Source organism: Hemicordylus capensis, chromosome 6 (assembly GCF_027244095.1).
Source record: "Hemicordylus capensis ecotype Gifberg chromosome 6, rHemCap1.1.pri, whole genome shotgun sequence".
NCBI classification, from domain to species: domain Eukaryota; kingdom Metazoa; phylum Chordata; class Lepidosauria; order Squamata; family Cordylidae; genus Hemicordylus; species Hemicordylus capensis.
The window spans coordinates 96,215,752-96,237,400 of NC_069662.1; the positions used below are offsets into that span (position 1 = coordinate 96,215,752).

At 43.4% G+C, this 21,649-nt stretch overlaps 1 protein-coding gene across 42 annotated transcripts in view; it reads left to right on the top strand.

Moving 5' to 3' along the window:
- CLASP2 (cytoplasmic linker associated protein 2) overlaps nucleotides 1-12,174 on the top strand; it is a 193,847-nt gene extending 181,673 nt beyond the window's left edge. For 41 of the 42 annotated variants that reach the window (XM_053263355.1, XM_053263356.1, XM_053263363.1 and 38 more), the window contains 4 exons: nucleotides 4,327-4,455; nucleotides 8,483-8,689; nucleotides 9,124-9,240; nucleotides 11,863-12,174. In XM_053263355.1, the coding sequence (XP_053119330.1) occupies nucleotides 4,327-4,455; nucleotides 8,483-8,689; nucleotides 9,124-9,240; nucleotides 11,863-11,946 (537 nt within the window). In that variant the 3' untranslated portion in view covers nucleotides 11,947-12,174. The remainder of the gene's footprint in view (nucleotides 1-4,326; nucleotides 4,456-8,482; nucleotides 8,690-9,123; nucleotides 9,241-11,862) is intronic. The other variant, XM_053263378.1, reaches the window with a different exon arrangement.
- The last annotated feature ends 9,475 nt before the right edge of the window (nucleotides 12,175-21,649 follow it).

Genomic DNA, 21,649 nt, shown 5'->3' on the forward strand with positions numbered 1-21,649 from the left:
CCAGCCAGGCATCCTACTTCCTACAGTGACCAACCATATGTCTTTGGAAAGCCCAAAGGTTAATAAGTTCCCTCTCTCTTTTCCATCTTGCAAACACATCATCAGTAACACACAGTCTTCTCGGCTGCTGGGTGAGGACATCTCACATGGGTTATCCTTCCCGCACACTCCAGAGGCAGGACAGTCAATTAAGCAAAGCTTTTAAGAGGCGGGAGAGGATAACTTCTCCCAGTTCAGTTTGTCCTGCTAGCTCCAGAGAAGGTCAACATCGCCTTGCTTCTAGCTCTCCTCTCTTTTGTACTTTACCTTTCTTTGATTATTCACCTCTTTTCACAAATCCAGCCTTAACTCGTCCCTTCATTCTTCTAGTCTGCTCCTCCGCAAAAGCGTGTACTCTTTTCCCCCTCTCCTACATTTCCTCTCTCTTCCTTTTCATGGAGCCTCATAGGACTGGCATCTTACAATCCTCATGCCAAAGGGGAAGACAACTAAGTGTCAGCAATCTGGCCACTCGGAAGGGAAGTCCAGGAAGATAGTCCACAATACAAACTGGGCTGCAGAAACGAAAGACAGCTCGGAATAGTTCTCTATATCAGGCTTGGGCTGAAAGCTGTCGACACAAGGGTTGACAAGTGTTATATTCCAGCGGCTAACAGAAAGCTGTTGATGTGCTTTATAGTCCAAGCTGATAACTCTCAGCTGGCAGGGATTCAAGGCTTATTAGCCCTCTGCAAGAGGCGTTTACTCCTCCTGATAGTTTCCAGCTGTGCTCTTCGCCTTGTGACACGCCTTTGCTGTGGAGTCAGTGGGGGTTGCCTACACAGCTCATCTTCTAGTCCAGTGATTCTCAAACTTGGGTCCTCAGGTGTTATTGGACTTCAATTCCCATAATCCCCAACCAAAGGCCACTGAGGTTGGGGATTATGGGAGTTGAAGTCCAATAACACCTGAGGACCCAAGTTTGAGAATCCCTGTTCTAGTCTGTCCGTCGCTGGCTCTGCTGCCTCAGACTGCTGTGCCTGCTCTGAAACATCAGCCGGACCTTCCTCAGCCATCTCTTGGGAACTGACAGCCAGGCTCTGCCCCTCAGGCACCCCTGCATTGGCTGAAAGGCTCTCAGCTTCCCCTTCCTCCTCACTATCTGAGATCGAGGGCTTTGAATCATCTCAGTAAGCCCCACCATTACACAGTATTGGTGCATGCCACAGTAAACAACCCATCGAGACCCGAGCAGTCCACACCAGAGCTGTGGAGGGGCTCTGACCCTGTAGAAGCTGCATTGAGCGTTCCTCCAACATTGGTAACGTGCACTAACAAGCACTATTGCCCCACATCCCCCCCTCTTAGAGGGACAGCCCTGAGATCATGGTGCTGGAGGACACCCCAAGCACTGCCGAGACCCAGCTGCACCACCAGAAGCCCCACGAGCCACCTGCAAAATGACCGAGGGCCCATTGGGCGGGAAAACAATGTGCCAGTGGAGACTGAGCTGCTCCCTGTCGAGCTGCGTCATCTATCAGCGGTGGGAGCAACAGAGAAGCCTGCCGGGCCCAAACACCTGCCAGAGCCAGCAGAAATGTCGGTGCTACTTCCATTCCAGGGGCAAAGCCAGTAGGAAATGGGGGCAACAGGGATCCAAGCACAGCCTCACACCACCATGCTGAACCCCAATAAGGAGGAGAACAGAGGTTTGCTGCTACCAGTCAATCCACCACCACCAAGACTGGTGAGTCCAGGGCCATCAGGCCCATTAAACCCAGAATCTTCCTCTTCCCCCCCTCTCCACTAAGGGAAATGTCTGAAGCTTGGCAGGCTTGGTTTAAAAACATGCTGCATAACTCTCTGGAGCACCACAAACGAAAGCAACCTGCCAAAAAGCGTCATAAGCCGAGGGAACAATCACCTTCTTCATCTTCTGATTTGGATTCCTCTTCTTCCAAATCACATGTGAGCTCTCCTAAAAAAGGTAAAATGAGTCACAAACATAAAAGGTCTTCAAAATATAAAAGGTCTTAAAAGTCCAAAAAACAGTGCAGAAAACTCTCCTTACCACATTCATCGGGTTTCTCTGCATATGACTCTCCAGATCCACATCCGGGGAGGCCAGAACCCTTGAGGGGTCTGGGGACCTGCCCCGACAACACCGCAGTGAAGGCACATGTCAACCATCAAGGTGGGACACATTCCAAGTCGCTACACGATGAAGCAACACTCCTACTCTCATGGGTTGAAACACATGTATCCTTTCTCCTGGCACACCACGTGAGCAGGTCCCTAAACACTTGGGAGGATTGGCTGAGCTGACAGCAGCTAAATCTGGCAGAATGGAGCCTCAGACCTTCCAAATGCTTACCATGTGTACTAGGTTGCCCCAAGGTGGACTTGTTTGCATCACAGAGCAACACGCAGCTCCTGATGTTCTTTTCCCAATTCCCATGGAAGCAAACGGAATCAGTAGATGCCTTTTTGGCACCTTGGCCCACTGAACTTCTCCCCTGGTTCCCCTGGTTCCAGTTCTCAACTGACTAATATGATACATGAGCCCTAAAAGTGCAGGTCATACTAGTAGCACCCTTGCGGCATTGGTCACAATGCTCGTGCTTTCCAGAAATACATCTCGCTGCAGACAGTCCATGGTTCCTTCCAGTGCCCTCAGATCTTCTCAGCCAGGGACCAGTAGTGCATCACGACTCAGCGTGGTTCAAGCTTCCTCCTGGCGACTGAACACATCTTGAGACACCACAGATATGCTCCAAAAGTTCTGGACACTATCTTTGCATCTAGGTGAAACTCAATGAACAGGATTTACCAGACCACATGGAGAACCTTCCTACACTGGTGTTGCCAGCGTAAGCTATTGCCTGAAAGATATGGCACTGCCCAACTACTCCTATTCCTCCAAGACAACCTGGATAAAAGCCTTAAAGTAAACAACATCAAACGCCATGCTGCTGCCCTAGCCAGCTTACTGTTTGCATCCAAAGGAGAGTATTCACTCTCACCTCATCTTAAGCAGTTCTTAAGAGGTGTGACCCTGTCTTCATCTCCCATGGTACACAGGTTCTCTTCCTGAGAATTGCACAAGGTACTCAGGGTGCTGCACGCACCCCACTTTGAACCCATAAAATCTATTTCTCTATACTATCCTTGAAGCTGATCTTCCTCATCGCTGTTACATCAGTGAGAATAATTTCTGAGTTCAGGTTGCTGTTCTCCAATCCAAAATTCTGCATTTTCTCTCAGGACTCTGTCTGACTCATTCCAGACCCGTCTATCCTGCCGAAGGTCAGATCAGTCTTTCATAGATCTCAAAGACGTAGTACTTCCATCATTCTGCCCCAAGCCTACCCATGCCAAGGAGAAGCAGTCGCACAAACTCGATGTCCACCACTGCCTGAAAACTTTTTAAAACTTGTGTTTTAATAATTTTATTATATTTTTATTGTCATGTATTTTAATTTGTGACTTTTAAATGTTTTAAATTTTGTACACTGCCTAGATATGCATATCAGGCGGTTTAAAAATATGATAAATAGATAAATAAAATAAATCATAAATAACAAGTTCACCCAACCCAGTAGATGGGGACGCTCCAATCCTGGGCCTCTTAGCTGTGGCATGTCCTACGTGAGATGTCTCACTCAGCCACCAAGAAAGGAGCATTGGTCACTCACTGTGAAGGCTTCTTTTGGCTGCTGGTGTTGAGGATATCTCAACCCACCCATTGGGCATCCACAGCTACTGGTAAGCATTTCTGTTCTTTGTATTCTGTTGTTCTATTTTTATTTTCTTGTATTCATTCTCAACTTACCTTTTTAGAAGCTTGGCTTGACTAAACAGAACTTGGAGGGGCTATCCTCTCTCACCTCTTAAAGGCTTTGCTTAATTGATAGTCCTGCTTCTGGAGCATGTGGGGAGGATAACCTACGTGAGATGTCCTCAACACCAGCAGCCAAAAGAAGACTTCAAATGGGAAAATATAGCCTCTGAGAAACTAGGATGTTTTTTTGTTTTTAAGGCAGCTTTAGAGGGGGCACTAAATGAGTATTTCCATTTAGAGGTGAAATGAGTTTTTTAAAGGTGTTAAATGTTCAATACCTGCATGAAAGTGGAGGAAAAATCTCCAGATGCCCAACAACAAATGTGAAATAGCTGTGTATTTTTTACGCAAAGCATAATCTGAAAATGCCTTAATTTTTATAGGCTTCAAAAATTTGGAATTAAGTTCTGGAAACATGGAACTAACTTTCTATAGTTCCCCTTTCAGAAATAATCAGTTTTGAAACTATGCAAAGAAGTCTAAACTGAACATGTTTAAACTTTCAGCATGCAATTAGAGCACTGGCATTGAAAGTCTTGAGAGAGATTTTAAGGCACCAACCAGCAAGATTTAGAAATTATGCAGAACTCACAATCATGAAGACACTAGAAGCTCATAAGGACCCTCACAAAGAGGTTGGTATGAAGCTTTGTAGACTTGTATTATCTTCAAGGATGTGACTTGTTATCAATATGGTACCAAAGAGTGTTTAAATACCATGAAAGTGTTGTAGTACAAACCTCAGGGGACCTACTATCATTTATACAGATAACAAAATACTCAGTTTGAACATTAAGACTCTCATGCACTTAAAAAAAGAAATATTTGCACTACAAAGATTCTGCGACGAGGGACTGTTTCTCAAAGTCTGGTGGAGCAGGGGGGCCCTTTCAAACTTAGTTTCAGAAAGATGAACCCATCTTGAAACTTGCAGGTGATTTTCTGTCAACTGGATAGAAGTATACTTCAAATTGTGAGCATCTTTGAGGGTCAAATTAGTTATAATTTAAGTATGAGCTATGAGGGGAGCGTTCTGTGTAAAATAATATGCTCAGGGCAGGCTGATCCAAGTCAAGATTGTGGCATGGGATGAGCTTAAAGCTCTTGTCCCCACTTCCAGTCAGAAACCACCCGTCTCCCCCAGCTCTTATTTAACGTTTGGACCTGAGATGTGTTGATGTTAATATTTTTATTATTTTTTGTTTACACAGTCAGACAGGTGTTATTGACTGGTTTGTCTTATCCAGACATCGAGTCCTTCCCAAGGACCTGGGATGGCTGAATTTTATTGTCAATGTGGTTGCTGTTGTTATAGATATCGTCGCAGAATATAGGCTGTTCCCGGTAAAGTTGATTTTTGTAATTGGCTGATGGTGATTTCTGTGGCCCCTATGGTGTTGAGGTGCTCTTCAAGGTCTTTTGGAACTGCACCCAGGGCGCCAATTACCACTGGGATTATTTTGGTCTTTTTCTGCCACAGCCTTTCAATTTCAATTTGTAGATCTTTGTATTTTGTGATTTTTTTCTATTTCTTTTTCTTCTATTCTGCTATCCCCTGGTATTGCTATGTGGATTATTTTAACTTGTTTTTATTTCTTCTCGACTACAGTTATATCTGGTGTATTGTGTGACAGATGTTTGCCTGTTTGTAGTCAGAAGTCCCATAATATTTTTGCATCTTCATTTTCTACAACTTTTTCAATTTTATGGTCCCACCAATCTTTCGCTACAGGTAGCTTGTATTTTTTGCAGATGTTCCAGTGTATCATCCCTGCTACCTTGTCATGCCTTTGTTTGTAGTCAGTCTGTGCGATCTTTTTAGAATAGCTGATTAGGTGGTGCACGGTTTCATCTGCTTCTTTACAAAGGCAGCACTTGCTGTATGTTGTTGACTTTTCTACTTCTGCTCTTATTGCATTTGTTCTTAGTGCCTGTTCTTGTGCAGCCAGTATTAAACCCTCTGTTTCTTTCTTCAAGTTGCCATTCTTAAGCCATTGCCATGTCTTGGTGATGTCTGATTTTCCACTTATATTGTGCAAATATTGACCATGCAGGGGCTTCTTTTTCCATTTTTTTTGCTCAGTTCTTGACTTGTTCTTTCTTGTAGGCCTGCTTTGTTTCATTGGTGTTGAATAGTTTCTCATTATTGACCATCTGAAGTGCATCTTCTTCACTTCCTTTATATATTCTTCAAGGCTTCTTTTCTCCTCCTCTACTGTTTGATGGACTTGCAGCATTCCTCTTCCACCTGAGCTGCAAGGGAGGTATAGCCTATCTACATCACTGCGGGGGTGCAGAGCATGATTGATGGTCATTATTTTCCTGGTCTTACGATCTAGCGTCTCTAGCTCTGCCTAGGTCCAGTCTATTATTCCTGCAGTGTATCTGATAACAGGTATAGCCCAGGTGTTTATGGCTTGTATGGTGTTCCTGCCATTGAGTTTGGACTTTAGGATCTTTCTAACTCTCCTGATGTATTCACTTCCAATTTTTCTTTTAACTTTAGTGTGTGCAATGTTATCAGCCTGGAGAATGCCCAAGTATTTGTAAGGTTCTTTCTCTTCCAGGTTCTTGATGTTGCTTCCATTATTCCATTGAATAATTCCATTATTCCAGTTAATAATTTGAACATGGTTGGCAGGCAGGTTATCGGTCTATAATTACTTGGAACTGCACCTTTTGTGGGGTCTTATATTATGAGATGAGTTTTCCCAGTTGTTAGCCATTGTTCAATATCACCTCCTTGCAAAATGTGATTGAACTGTTTTGATAGTTGTTTATGAAGGCTTGTTAGGTGTTTAAGCCAAAAACCATGCAGTTCTTCGTCACCTGGTACAGTCCAATTTTTAATTTTCTTTGCTCTTTCACTTATTAATTCTGGTGTTGTTATTAGATCTTGCATTTGTTGGTTACATTTTTCGACCTCTTTCACCCAGCCTGCTTTTTTTATTATAATATATTGGATTGTCCCATAATTTCCCCCAGAATTGCACTGTTTCTTCTTTATTTGGTGTTTCTACGTTTCTTGCAGTTTCTCCTTCTATACTTTGGTAGAAACATCTCTGATTCAACTGGAATTTGAGATTCTGCCTGTGTTGTGTAATTCTGGCTTCGTATCTGCTAATCTTCTTTGACACTGCTGTTATTTGCTGCTTTTATTTTATTTGCTGCTTTATTATTTCCAGGACTTCTCTAATTTTCCTTGAATCTAGGTGGTATTTTTGGATCAGATACTGTTTGGTGTTTTCATTCTTCAGCTTCTTGTCTTTCATATCTTTCAATTCACTAGCATCTGATCTAAGCCTGGTGATTTTATTTTCTAATCTAATCTTCCATTTAGGTGATGTACTGCTTTCTTTTTTTACAGGTCCACTGATCTTATATCCAAGCTCTTGTGTTGTTGTTGTTGCTGCACTGTACATTAGTTGGTTTGGTTCTTGCAAATTATTGGTCATTATTTCTGCAAGTGCAGCATTTATATCTTTTAATGCCTGAGCAAGTTGTTCTTCGGCAACTGTTTTTAGAGCTAGAAGTCGAACCCTGGTAGTTATTTGGTTCATGTGCTCAGTTATTTTATGCTTTAATTATTGTTGCTTTTCTGTTAAATGGCATTCTGGTTTAATTTATTATTATTATTATTATTATTATTATTATTATTATTATTTCTTAAGCACCTAAAAAACAGGGTGGTGTACAATAAAATAGCAGTACTGCGCCTTCTAGCTGGACAAAGGTGGGGTGGGAAAGATGCACCTGTTTGTCCCTGCTTGTGGTGGTTTCATTTGCCCACACTCTTCAGTGTAGTAATTCATACAATCAATCACCTTTATTTTGGTCTTAGACAAGCATAAGAGTAGCAGAATATGTGAGGTACAGACGGGTACAATATAAAATATAAAACTGTAGTTATGAAGCTATAAAAGTGTAGTATAGTAATAAGGTGGAATTTTTAAAAAACCTTTAAAATAGAACTGAGACTATCTACGAGAGAGAAGTCTACATCCTAGTAAACAGTTGGCCACTCTGTATGAGATTCAGTGTAGTAACTTATTGCCAGCACGTGTCTTCCATGTCAGTATGAGTGCATGTGAATGGGCCTATTGGCTCTCTATTGCCCCTAAACCCTTCCTTATTAGTATGTCCCTTATTTAGTTTTGCTTATTTAAATATTTAAAAAAGCATGTGTAAATATAAACCACGCTTACATGTAAAGTGATTGTCAAGAATACCTAAAGCAGTAGTTAAATGATTGTCTCATTGTTGGGTGAAGTAATTACATGAAATAATGTTTGAAGCATAGCTGGGAAATCATGGATTAATTGTTTGAAGGGATTTGTGGGTATGCTCTTCTCTTTTCTGGCACAATTTTTTAAAGACTGTAAATCATCCATACCCTTGCTTAATGCCTTCAAATAAATTGCTAGATTGTTTGGAGACATCTACATGTTTTCAAGTCTGTGGTTGCTGGATTTTTTTTTTAAATTGTATTCCCATACCCCTCATTGATTTATTTTTGGTGGCAAATCTTGTCCCTGTTCTTCTGGTGCAAATATTAATTATAAATCAAAATTTATTTACAATGAATTTTCTGCAAACATGCCAGAGTAGAAATTGAACAAATACCATTCAGTTGCTTCTCCTTGTGTCTGCATCATCTTTTAGGTGGTAAGATCAGCAGAAGAGGCTGCATCTATGCTGGCCACATCCATTAGTCCAGATCAGTGCATCAAAGTACTTTGTCCCATTATCCAAACAGCTGATTACCCCATTAATCTGGCTGCAATCAAAATGCAAACGAAGGTGATAGAGAGAGTACCTAAAGAAACCCTTGCTCAGCTCTTGCCAGAGATAGTACCAGGTCTGATACAGGTAAGAAGGTATAAAATGCTTCAAACTAATGATATATGAAAAGTTGTGTATTTAGTGAGGAAAAGTATATTTGAACAAAACATATTTGTTTGGGACTGTTTATCTTCCTGTCTGTCAAGTACGAATATGATGAATATTTATATACCGCTTTTCAACAAAAGTTCCCAAAGCTATTTACATAGATAAAATGGCTCCCTGTCCGCAAAGGACTCACAATCTTAAAAAGACACCAGCAACAGCCACTGGAGGGATGCTGGGAATGGATAAGGCCAGTTGCGCTCCCCCTGCTAAATAAAGAGTATCACAAGGTTCTTCTTGCTCAGTTAGCAGGGTCTCCATAGGAAAGTGGATTCCCAGCAACGTATACATCTTTTTAAAAACAGAAATATCTTTATGAAATGATATGCTTTGAAATATTTATTCTTGCTTTCTAGGGCTATGATAACTCAGAGAGCAGTGTTCGGAAGGCTTGTGTCTTCTGCCTTGTAGCCATTCATGCAGTAATTGGTGATGAACTGAAGCCACATCTCAGCCAACTCACTGGCAGCAAAGTAAGTGTAGATTGGTCACATTCCAGAGCCTAGTTGGTTTCAGTAGTTGCTACAGAAGGATTGGATTTCATGAGTAGGCAACTTATCTCCATCCGTGGGCTGCTTGGCTACTATCTGGAAGCTTACTTGTTGGTATTTTCTAGGGATATGCATGAAGCTGAACACTCAAGATGGCGTCCACACATGCTCAGATGCCATTGGCTACCTGATGCTGCCCAAAGGTTGCTAGGAACAGGGAACTTCCTGTTCCCAGAAAGATGCAGTCAGGCAAACAGAGAGCCCGGCTGCTGAATACAAACAGCACCACTCAGGGGTGGCGGCGGGTGGCAGAGGACCAAGGGAGGGGCAGGTAAGACCTGCCTTTCTCCTTTTAAAAGTGCCCGTTTCCCCTTTCCCCCCAAACGATTTGGCTGGGGCAGCTTAAAGCATTTCGGCACCTCCAAATAGAGGTGCCAGAACACTTTGGGCACATCCCTAGTGTTTTCGTTGTAAAGTCAGGACTAAGTTAAAACCCTGTTCTAGAACAAACTAAGGCTCAGTTTATAACTTTAGTTGTAAGGCTTAGTGCAGCAGCACTGAGTGATAAACGTTTCCTGGACTGTGCCATTTCAGGCAGCATGTGAAGCACTGTGTGTTGAAATGCTTCCTGACCACAAAATGAAACTCTGTACATGTAGAAAAACTAATAGATCATGGGAAAAGGTGCAGCCTAGCCTTCTCCTACATACACTGTTTTTCTGTGCACAAGGATATTTTTCCCCTATGAGACATGTGACCTTTCAATTGCAGCTTCAGAGAGAAGTGTTACCACTTGATTCTGATGCATGTATAAATTGGGCCTTATTTGGTTTGAAATCTATTAGAATTATAGACTGCTTTTATAGACTGCTTACAGTATGTAAGCTGCAGTTAACAATTTCGCCAGCACTATATTGCCCACCCTAAGTACATATTAATGTTAAAATCAGTCAATAGCTAACAGTGGTTAAAGCTGCTACAGATTATGTAGAAACAAATAATGCAAATTAACGTCCGATAACATGTCAGATTATGGTTCAGTTCACATAATGCCCAATCATGGCTTGGCATTACGGGACCAAGGGCTATGCTTGTGTTTTCTCTTCTCTCCTTGCATGCTAATCTGATTAGTTCCTGGTTTATGGGAAATCATAGTTTGCTGTTATATTTGTACTGTCAAGATTTGATCCTGGTTTTACACTTGCCCTGTTGCTTTCTATACAAGACTATTTCTCAATCAATAAATCAATCAATCTTTATTACGGTCTCAAACCAGGATGATTTCTCTATGCAACTAGGATGCTATGTAATAATTCTAGATGAAAGATACCATACCAAACTGAGTTAAAGACTCTGCCCATAATACCCTAGGCTTTTAGAACAGAGGAAATGAAAATTGTAATATATAATATGCTAATTTCGACCCTTAAAGCCCTTAACGGTTTGTGCCCTGGATGTCTGAGGGACCACCTGCTCCCAAGGGTTTTTGCCTGCTTGACAAGGTCATTAGAGGGAACTCTACTCCACATGCCAACAATGAGGGAGGCATGGCTGTTGCATATGCGGGACAGGGCCTTCTCAGTTACTGCCCCCAGGCTTTGGAATGCTCTCCTGGTGGGCATCCACTCCTCAGTCTCCATCACAGTTTTTAGAAAGCAAATGAAATCTTGGCTTTTTACCCAAGCTTTTATGGGTGTGATTTTTTTGTTGCTGCTGCTCTGTATTTTATGGTGTGTGTGTGTGTGTGTGTGTGTGTGTGTGTGTGTGTGTGTTTAACTTTTTATTTATATTTGTATTTTTATATTGCAGTTTAATATTCTTATTGTGTAACTGTTTTGTAGTTTTATATTGTTTTAAATGTTTTGTAAACCACCTTGAGATTGTCTTAATGAAAGGTAGTAAAAAAATATCTAACAATAAATAAATAATATGGGTACTAGTAAGATTACTGAAATCATTACATTTAAAGCAAGATTTCCTCACTTGCTATCACAAGGTTTAAAAGTAGGTGAAGCAACAAACCCTAGTTTTCAGTTATTTTCTTTGCTATGCAAATAATTACATTAATAAGTCTTAGCTTCAAATCAAATATCGTAGTTGCTCAGTACGGGGTGTGTGTGTGTGCGCGCGCACACATGCACAATATGCATAAGCCTGTTTTCCACTCAAGAGGCCCTCAAGACGATATACAAAAAATCAAAGTCTATTTTTTCTTCATTAATGGTGTAAAACACTTATGCATTCATTCACTGTTCAGCTACAGTTACATTTTATTATAACTTGTGGGAAATAATTCTTTTTGCTCTACACATCTCTCTCCTTGGCAGATATGTGTTTTTGTTTGTTATTTCAATCCCTGGCATCTCCAGGTAGGACTATACTGGGAGAGACTCCTGCCTAAAACCTTGTAGAGCTGTTGCCAGTCAGTGTAGACAATACTAAGCTAGATGGACCTTCTGGTCTGACTTGGCATAAGGCAACTTTCTGTGTTCCTATTAGTATAATGATCCATTTAAAATGCCTGAAGTCTTTTTTTGCTGTTTTATTATTAAATTTAAGCTACCATGAATACTAAACAAACTGTTTACTCAATTATATCTGCAGATGAAGTTGTTGAATCTTTACATCAAACGTGCACAAACGGGCTCTGGAGCAGGTGATGCAGCAGATGTTTCTGGACAAAGCTAGTGATGCTGATATCCACAGAATAGGTTGAAAAGAAATCAGTAAAAGGAAGAAATCTCAAACACCTTTTGGAACTCTTCAGTTTTGTTGGAGGTTTTTGTGGGGGTCAGGTTTTTTTTCCAATGGAGGGCTACTCTCAGCCAGCATGTGACTGTTGTAGTTATTCCATATCCAAGGGAAAAACAGTATTAATATCACTTGATTGAAGCAAAATAAAATTTTAAAATCTAATCCTTCATGTTTTCTGTTCACACCCCTCTGTGTCTTCCCATTAATTTTTACCAGTATTACTGTACATTTTTCTTCTCTCTCTCTCTCTCTCTCTCTCTCTCTCTCTCTCTCTCTCTCTCTCTCTCTCTCTCTCACACACACACACACACACACACACACACACACACACACACACAGGGAATGCTTTAAGCTTTAAAATCTAAATTTCCTTGTTTTTATTCAGCTGCAAAGTAACATGACTCTTTATATTATTGCTGCTTTTGTTTAAGTACCATGTTCTTTGCTGAACACAGAGAGCAGCAGGATGCACGAACAGCAAGGCAGGACTGGTCTGACCTGCAACTAGACTAGGTCACTTTACTAGAGGGGTATCCTTGTGTCTTGACGAAGATAATAGATTCTGAAAACAAGCAATTCCTATTAAAAGCTGGATTGATCCAGCTTGGTAAAAGTGGTTTATAGTTCACATGTTTATCCCATAAATAAAAATTCAGAGCAAACTAAGAGGGCAACAAGCTCAGTTAGTACCTCCTATGTGGAAAGCAGCCTATTCAGAGTATAGAGTTGCAGAATGGAGTTGTGTGGTACCCTGCTTTCCTAGCTGCAGGTCAAGAAAAATCAGAATGGACATGAACCATCCTTGTCACCTTCCCTTCTTCAGGCAGAATGCTTCAGAGTGGAGTGCTCTGCACAAGCATGCTCAGTATGTATTTTATCTTTATCACTAGAATGTTTCCTCTCAAACCTAATTAATGGAACTAGTAGTTCTTCCATTTTAACTCACATAGGGATATATGGCAGCACTGCAGAAAACAAGTTACTTTTTGGAAGAACTGGGGATCTGGATCGTGATCCGTTGAGCCCATAAGTGAATGGGTTCTGCGCCTGCGCAGGCACCTCTCGGGCCGACTAGGTAGCTCCTCGCGACGCCCAACCGCCTTTCTGCACGTGCTCCTGCATTCCATCTATATAGTGCGGTTGGGCGTCTTCCGTTAGTTTCTGTTTGACCGCCACAGCGTTCAGACCTCGTGTGGGCTTCTCGGTAGACAGAAATAACAAACTTTACTTATACGGCTTGAAAATTGGTTTTGAATATTGGACAGGATAAACGGAATTGGATATTTGGCTTGTCGGACTAAGTTAGAAGACAGATTGGACTGATTTATCTGGCTTTACCTGGACTGCTAAACGGAATTGGAAACTTGTTTAACGGACTAATTTAGACGACAGATCGGATTGATTCTTTGGCTTTACTTGGATTGTTGTTGAATTTTGCAAATTGCTTCACGGACGGTGTTGACGAACTACAGTTCGGATTGCTTACAGACGAACTGCTTACGAAAAATGGAGAATAAAACAACGTTTAAGCGTTGTGGGAGGTGTCGGGCAAAGTTGCCATCCACCGACCATCATGATGCCTGCTTGTTGTGTCTCGGTGAGGAGCACAACACGGCAGCTTGTAAAATTTGCTGTGCATTCTCGAAACAAACGAGAACAAATCGGGCGTTGCGCCTTAGAGCCGCGCTTTATGAAGACGCACTCCGCCCGCCGACCCCGCGCCCTGTGGATCCGTCGACATCGACTATGGCATCGACATCGGCTGCGGTATCGGGTGCGGGGAGTCACGGAGCTGTCGCAGTACAGTCTAAAACCGTGTCTGATAAAGCTTTCAAGAGACCTTTGGAAGTCTCCTCGAAGGAGCACAAGCGGAAGGAAAAAAGGCATCGACGAGAGGAAAGCGTCGGGCATGAAGGTGAGAAGACTGGACGTAGGCTGAAAACCCCATCACCTTCCTCGGTGCAGGGATCGGAGGGCGAGTGGAATACAGAGCATCGAACTTCAAGCCCGGTCTCGACACCGAGAGCCTCGACGTCGACCTCGACATCGAGAAAGGAACGAAAAGACAAATCATCGGTACCATCACCCTCGACGCCGAAGCCCTCGACATCGAGGAGTGAGCACACCGGGGTCATTTCGACATCGAGCTCGACATCGACATCGAAGGCGAAGAGCAACCGTGACTCTTCGGTGCCGAGAGAGACTGTACACCGCGTCTCCCTCTCCCCTGCACACACTCCTCAACAGTCTCCCTCGACTCCACGGAACCAGGGAAGCCACCGCTCTGATAGAAGTGCGACTTCGGCACTTAGGAGCCTGATGGCATCGGATCCAAACACCCCTGCAGAATCCACATTCCAAGGGTTTGTGAGTGCAGGGTTGGATGAGGAGGAGGAGGAAGGGGAAGAGGAAGTGGAGTTGGAGCCGGCGCTCCCCCATCCAAGGACTCCATCGCTTTCCCCAAGAGTGGCAGCAGAACCTTTGATCCAGTCACCCTTGGCTGTGGTACCACCGTTGCCTGGGTATTTGGATGACAGCATACGCCATCCAACAACTCAACCCTCGCATACGTGTGGGTTCAGACACACACTCCCGCATGATTACGCGGAATATTTAAGGTGGAAGGCGCAACAACCCGACCCACAACCTCGGGTAGAGAGTCATCCACCTGCAGCCACTGCCCACAGGGAGAAACCAAGTGGGAAGCGGAAGAGAAAGAGCACTCCGCCACCACAGAGCCCATCGTCCAGAGAATCTTCTCCTGGGTCAGTGCATCAGGACTATGGTACTGAGGATACGGATTCTGATCGAGGCAGTGGACAGACAGAGCTTCCACCTGAAGTGCCACCTCGCCTTTCGAAATCCCCAACTGAAGAACTCAAAGCGTACCATGTAATGATTAGAGAGATGGCAGAGGCTTTGGGGTTAAATCTGCAGCTGCCAGATACTGAGTCTACCGACCCTGTTTACAACATGATTTTCCAGTCAAAGGCTTCGCATCCAGTATCTTTACCTATGATACCGACTATATCAAAGGCAGCAAAATCAGCGTGGGAGACAGTGCATTCAGTGAATCCAACTTCGAAGCGCATTGAAAATTTGTATCGGATATGTGATGGAGAGGACACTTACCTGCTGGAACACCCGGATCCTAACTCCATTGTGGTGGATTGTGCATCTTCATCCAAGGGCGGCCGTCGACACACGACTCCTGGGGATAAAGAGGGCAGGAAAATTGATGTGTTAGGCCGCAGGCTGTATGCTACTTCAAGTCTAGCTATCAGAATTGCAAATTACGCAGCGTGTATGGCGAGGTACACTCACCTCCTATGGGACAATTTACTCCATGATTCGACCTCCATGTCCGCGGAGGAGCTGCAAACTAGACTCCATGAGGTATACGAAAGGACGACCGCAGTAACAAAACAGCAGCTTAGTACTTTCAAACACTTAGCTGAAACTGAATCCAGAGCCATGGTGACAGCAGTCACCATGCGTCGCTATGCCTGGCTACGGGCAACATCTCTCCAGCCAGACATGAAAGACAGGGTTGAGAATCTGGCTTTTGATGGAAAGGGTCTTTTCCATGAGAGTACAGACGCTACCATGGAAACACTGAAAAAATCTAAATTTACAGCAAAAACTTTCATGGTATCCACTTCAACAACTGGCTCCAGAGCATACAATCCCAATAGACAAAGGCCATATCGTTACCCAGATAAGGGAGGCTTCAGGAGACAGAACAAGCCCTACCAGAGATCTAGAGGCTTCCGGAACAACAACAACAACGGCAGCAATAGAAACAAAAGCCAAAATAATCGTCATAACAACAAGGAGGCTGCAAAGCAGTCGTTTTGATTGCAATGTCAGCCCACTACACTTAGACACAATTGCCAGGACCACTACCATCGGCCCTGTAGTTGTCAGCTCAGACATCAGACTGGCAAGCCATGCTATGGCATGGCACAACATAACATCAGATCAGTGGGTTCTGAGGATTGTGGAGACGGGTTATGCAATAGAGTTCACAGCTCTACCCCCGTTCTCAGGGCTCCGTTTCACGAGATCAACACCAGTGTTGGAAGAAGAGATAAAGGTGTTATTGGAAAAGAGGGCAATTGTGACAGTGCAGTGGGCGAAGAGGTTGTCCGGATTCTACTCCCGCTATTTTCAGATACCCAAGCGGGATGGGGGGATACGGGCAATCATGGATTTGAGAGACCTCAACGATTTTGTCTGGGCCCGGAAGTTCAGAATGACGACGTTGCAGGAGATTCTACCCTTTCTGGAGCAGGAAGAGTGGGCGGCAACGTTAGACCTGAAAGACGCTTACTTCCATGTGGGCATCCAGGAAAATCACCGAAAGTATCTACGCTTTACGGTGGGGACTACGATTTACCAATATACTGTCCTCCCTTTCGGACTATCAACAGCTCCAAGAGTCTTTACCAAGGTGGTGGCAGTGATAGTTGCATTCCTTCGCACTCAGGGCCTAGTGGTCTACCCGTATTTGGACGACTGGCTCCTGGTGAGCAAGGACAGAAAACTGTTGGAGACTCAAATTCAAACGATGCTACATCTTCTCCAGGAATTGGGGGTAAATGTGAACTGGAAAAAGTCCAACTTGACCCCAAGAAAGAAACTCAGTTTCATAGGTGCCATCCTCGATTTAGAGCAACGAAGGGCATTCTTGCCGATGGAGAGATGCATTCAGATCATCGCGTTGGCAACTCGATTCCACAACCAACCGGACCAGAGAGCAAGGGTGATCCAGAGGCTTTTAGGCATGATGGCTTCGTGCAACACAACGGTTCGTTACACGAGACTACGGATGAGACCCCTTCAACGGTGGTTCTTGAACCACTTCCGTCTCAATGTGGACAGCCAGAACATGCTGTTGCACCTTCCCAGGGGTGTACAAGCTTCCTTGCAGTGGTGGATGAAGGGAGTAAATCTCTTACAAGGAGTACCGTTCAGACCTCTGCTTCCGAAAGTGTGGATCACAACGGACGCATCCCTACAAGGGTGGGGTGCGCATTGCGCCCGAGATTGCATTCAGGGTCAATGGACGCCTCATCAGGCAGAATACCATATCAATTATCTGGAGCTAATGGCTGCATTTTTGGCGTTAAGAGCTTTCGAACCACAACTAAGGGGATCTGTGGTACAGATCCAGATGGACAATACTACAGCTATAGCTTATCTAAACAGACAGGGAGGGACAGTTTCTCCAAGACTCTGCACCTTGTCGATGAAGTTGTGGGACTGGTGCATCGCCCATGCCATATATCCAGTGGCGATTCACATCAGAGGGGTGGACAACCACCTGGCGGATGCTCTCAGTCGGAGCACTCTGAACAACCAGAGACACGAGTGGGAGGTCAAGGGAGATTGTATCAGACAGATTTTCGATCGTTGGGGCACCCCTGCGGTGGATGTATTTGCCACGGAGGGGAACAAAAAGTGCAAGAGATACTGTTCTCGTGCGGGAATAGGTGTGGGGTCTCTGGGAGATGCATTTCAGTACGAGTGGAGCAAAGGGCTCCTTTACCTGTTCCCGCCGTTGCCTCTCCTAAATCGGGTGTTGGCACAGATCCTAAGGGACAAGGCAGACTGCATACTGGTGGCCCCGTGGTGGCCACGTCAGCCGTGGTTTGCCCTGCTGCTTCGCCTGTGCAGAGGGCAGCATTACCGTCTACCACCAATGTCAGATCTCCTGCAGATGGCAGGGGGCAGGGTACTGCACCCAGAGATAGAGACCCTAAAACTAACAGTGTGGAGAATAAACTTTTAAACAAAATTCTGTTAAATAGCAGACGCAGGTCTACTAGGCGTAGCTACTTCTGTAAGTGGAAACGATTTAAAGCATATGCTAAGGCGAGTGGATTCAAAGCACGGACGGCGTCTGTGCGCCAGGTGCTGCTTTATTTAACTAGCCTGAAAGTGAAGGGCCTAGCAAATGTATCATTGAAACTGCATCTGGCTGCTCTATCCTCGAGACTTCCGGGGTGGGATGGAAAGACAGTATTTACTCACCCCGAGTGTAAAAGGTTCATGAAAGGGCTGAATAATCTCTATCCTCCACTTAAGAGACCTTTGGAGCAATGGAGTCTGTCTTTGGTGCTTTCTGCATTAACGGAGAAACCCTTTGAACCATTACATGAGGCTAGTTTGCGGTTATTAACGCTAAAAACTGCATTTTTGATCGCAATAACTACAGCGAAAAGAGTGGGGGAATTGTCAGCGCTAAGGGCGGACAAACCTTACACACAATTCTACCCACATAAGGTGGTGATGAGGCTGGACCCTAACTTTCGTCCAAAGGTGATAACAGGGTTCCATCTGAATCAAGAAATAGTCTTGCCAACCTTTTTTAAAGATCCTCAGTCTCCTTTGGAGAAGGCACTGCATGCTCTGGACGTGCGTCGTACACTGCTATATTATTTGAAGGGGACTAAGGAGCACAGAAGGTCAAATAAATTGTTTGTGGCCTATAAAGGCAGGAACAAGGGGAGGCCGGTGTCTCGGCAACGTATTGCCCATTGGCTAGTGGAGCTAATCTTGTTGGCTTATAGACTGCAGAATGTAACGCCGCCAAAAACTATAAGGGCTCATTCTACTAGAGCCTACTCAACCTCGGCAGCTCATCTGTCAGGGATTAAGATGGATGACATCTGTATTGCTGCAACATGGTCATCGCAACAGCCGTTTATAAAACATTATGCAGTGGACCTGCGCATGGCGCGACAGGCGGAATATGGGCGAAGTGTGTTAAAAAGGGTGTTGCCTTAGAGGGCATTCTTCTGCACCCACCACCACGGAGGGTCAGCTAACTAATCACCCATTCACTTATGGGCTCAACGGATCACGATCCAGATAAACAGGTTGCTTACCTGTAACAGGTGATCTGGTAGTGATCCGTTGAGTCCATAAGACCCGCCCAGAAGCCATCCCCACTGCAGAAGTAGATTCATCAATTGGCAGATTGCGCATACAAGGCGGTCTGCACAGAAAACTAACGGAAGACGCCCAACCGCACTATATAGATGGAATGCAGGAGCACGTGCAGAAAGGCGGTTGGGCGTCGCGAGGAGCTACCTAGTCGGCCCGAGAGGTGCCTGCGCAGGCGCAGAACCCATTCACTTATGGACTCAACGGATCACTACCAGATCACCTGTTACAGGTAAGCAACCTGTTTTTTCTGCACTGATTTTTGGTGGGTTGGGGGAGCAGTCACAAGCACTATGGACCTTGACACCATTCATTTGGGGCTTTAATTGGATTGGATTGGGAAAGCTACACCAAATTTATTGCATGGTTTTCTTGAAATGGTGTCATCAAGACCATCTGGATTTATATGTGGAAATGTTTTCAGGTTGTTTCTGTAACTTCTTTTTAACTTTATTGTGAATAATGCTTTTTGTATTTATGGACTTAATAACTGAAAGAGAGAATGCAAATCAAGTCCCTGAAAGTCTTCTGTTTCTCAGAGGTAATCAACAAGCTTCTTAACTGAAGATGGGAGTGAGATCAGCATCTTTCTCACAACGGCTAGAACCCAGGTTTTGTGACCAAGGTTACATCATCTAGTTTTAGGAATTGTGTCTACAGGAGAGAAGACAGCAGTGCCAAGGATGATATGCTAGGCTAAAATTCTCTCTACCTCTTCAGGGTAAATACTTTGGACTGAGCTGCTACCCATAATGTCTTGTGGAAAATTTGTCTACAGAAATATTTTTTTATTTTATTTTTTGTTCCTTTGCTTTTGTGTATTCAAAGCCCAATTCTTTAACATGCAGCCAAATACCATTTTAAAAGAGCTAATAACACTTTACTTTGCTAATAACCTTGAAAAACAAACTGAATAAATGTGTTGGATACTTGCAATTACATAATTTAATAAGTTACTTTGACCTTGATCAGAAGGGATTCTGACTACGAAAGATGCGATGTGGTTGTTATTGAAGAAGCAATTTGCTGTTGCAGAAAGCTGTTTATTGGGGGAAAATATTTTAGAAATATATGTAAAAACTAAACTAAAAATCGTTGTTACTCATCACTAGCTTTTTTTTTTTTTAGCAAATGCATCAGGAAAATCGTCTCTCCTTCCTCATTCTCATATGTGTAACATTCTTGTTTTCTATTACATTGTTCTATTACATTATGTATTTATAGTTCTCTGCTTACCATTGTGCATATACAGGCAATAAAATGTATATAACATTACTTGAAAAAAATATAACTATGTATACAACTGTGTTTCTGCTTTATTTGGTAATAGTTATGGCACTTTAATTATTATAACAATACAGGTTTCCAAAGTATATGTGAACTTGCACAAATAATTTTAATGGAATGTAGAAATAATCTGCAGGCTTAGGATTTGTCAGGTTTAAACACATTCCAGTCCTAAAGGCCAATGGTAAAAACAACCCGGTTAAATTTGCAGTTGATTCAAAGAACCAACTTCATACTCAAAATCTGGTTCCTTGACTTGCATTTATCTAGAATCAACTATTCAACACATGTCCCAGCAAGAGATCCATGTGGGTAAGCAGGACCAACTCCAGGTTTCAGGTAGCCTTTGACAAATTTCCTCCATGGACCATTTTCCTACCTGTGTGGGTCCTGAGAGAGTTGCTGTGCCACTGGGACACAAAAAGCTATGGGCACAGAGGTGGCTTCAAGGGTCAGCAGCAAGGCCTTGGCAGCAGCCCAACAATGCCAGTCTCTGGCCTTCCATGTAAGCAGGCTTCCATCTGAATGCACATTCCTATCTGCACTGAGATGCTAATCAATGCCTTGTTGAAGGACTGGATGGGTCTTTTGATGAGAATTGAGATGCCCATCTGTATCCAAAGCCACCAGTTGTTATATGTGACCAGTTGCCTCAACTACAGCTGGATTAAGTCCTGCTGGATTCTGTGGTGGTGTGTGCCGTTGAGTCGGTGTCGACTCCTGGCGACCACAGAGCCCTGTGGCTGTCTGGTAGAATACAGGAGGGGTTTACCATTACCATCTCCCATGCAGTATGAGATAATCCCTTTCAGCTTCTTACTATATTTGTGCTGCCCAATATAGGTGTTTCCCATAGTGTGGGAAACATACCAGTGGGGATTCGAACTGGCAACTTCTTGCTTGATAGTCAAGCATTTCCCTGCTGAGCCATTAGGTGGCTTGCTCTGTGGAGGTACATCCCATATATTTTAGTATAACTTACTGAGATGTATATGGGAACACAATCCAAACATTAATTGGACTGTAGAATATCATGCAAGCTTTCAAAATCCCTTTTCTATCCTTTTTAGTATTGAACTATGGACTGTAATGTAATGCTAGCAATGTCAAAAATCTTGTGCATAGGCTTCCTTAGGATAGAAGCCCCCAAATCTAAACTTTGTGTTTAGATCCAGAGTTGAAATCTTCTGCCACTTAAATGTTGGTGAAATAATTCTGACATTGAAATTCATAGCCCGGATTATTCATAATTAATCAAATTAAGGCATATTTAATTGTAGAGAGAATTCCACGCGGCTTATTCTATGAAAATTCTCACCACTACCTTTAAATATATTTTATATTAAATAAATATATTTAAATATATTAACACTTTCAGGTTCTCCTATCATTACTGCTA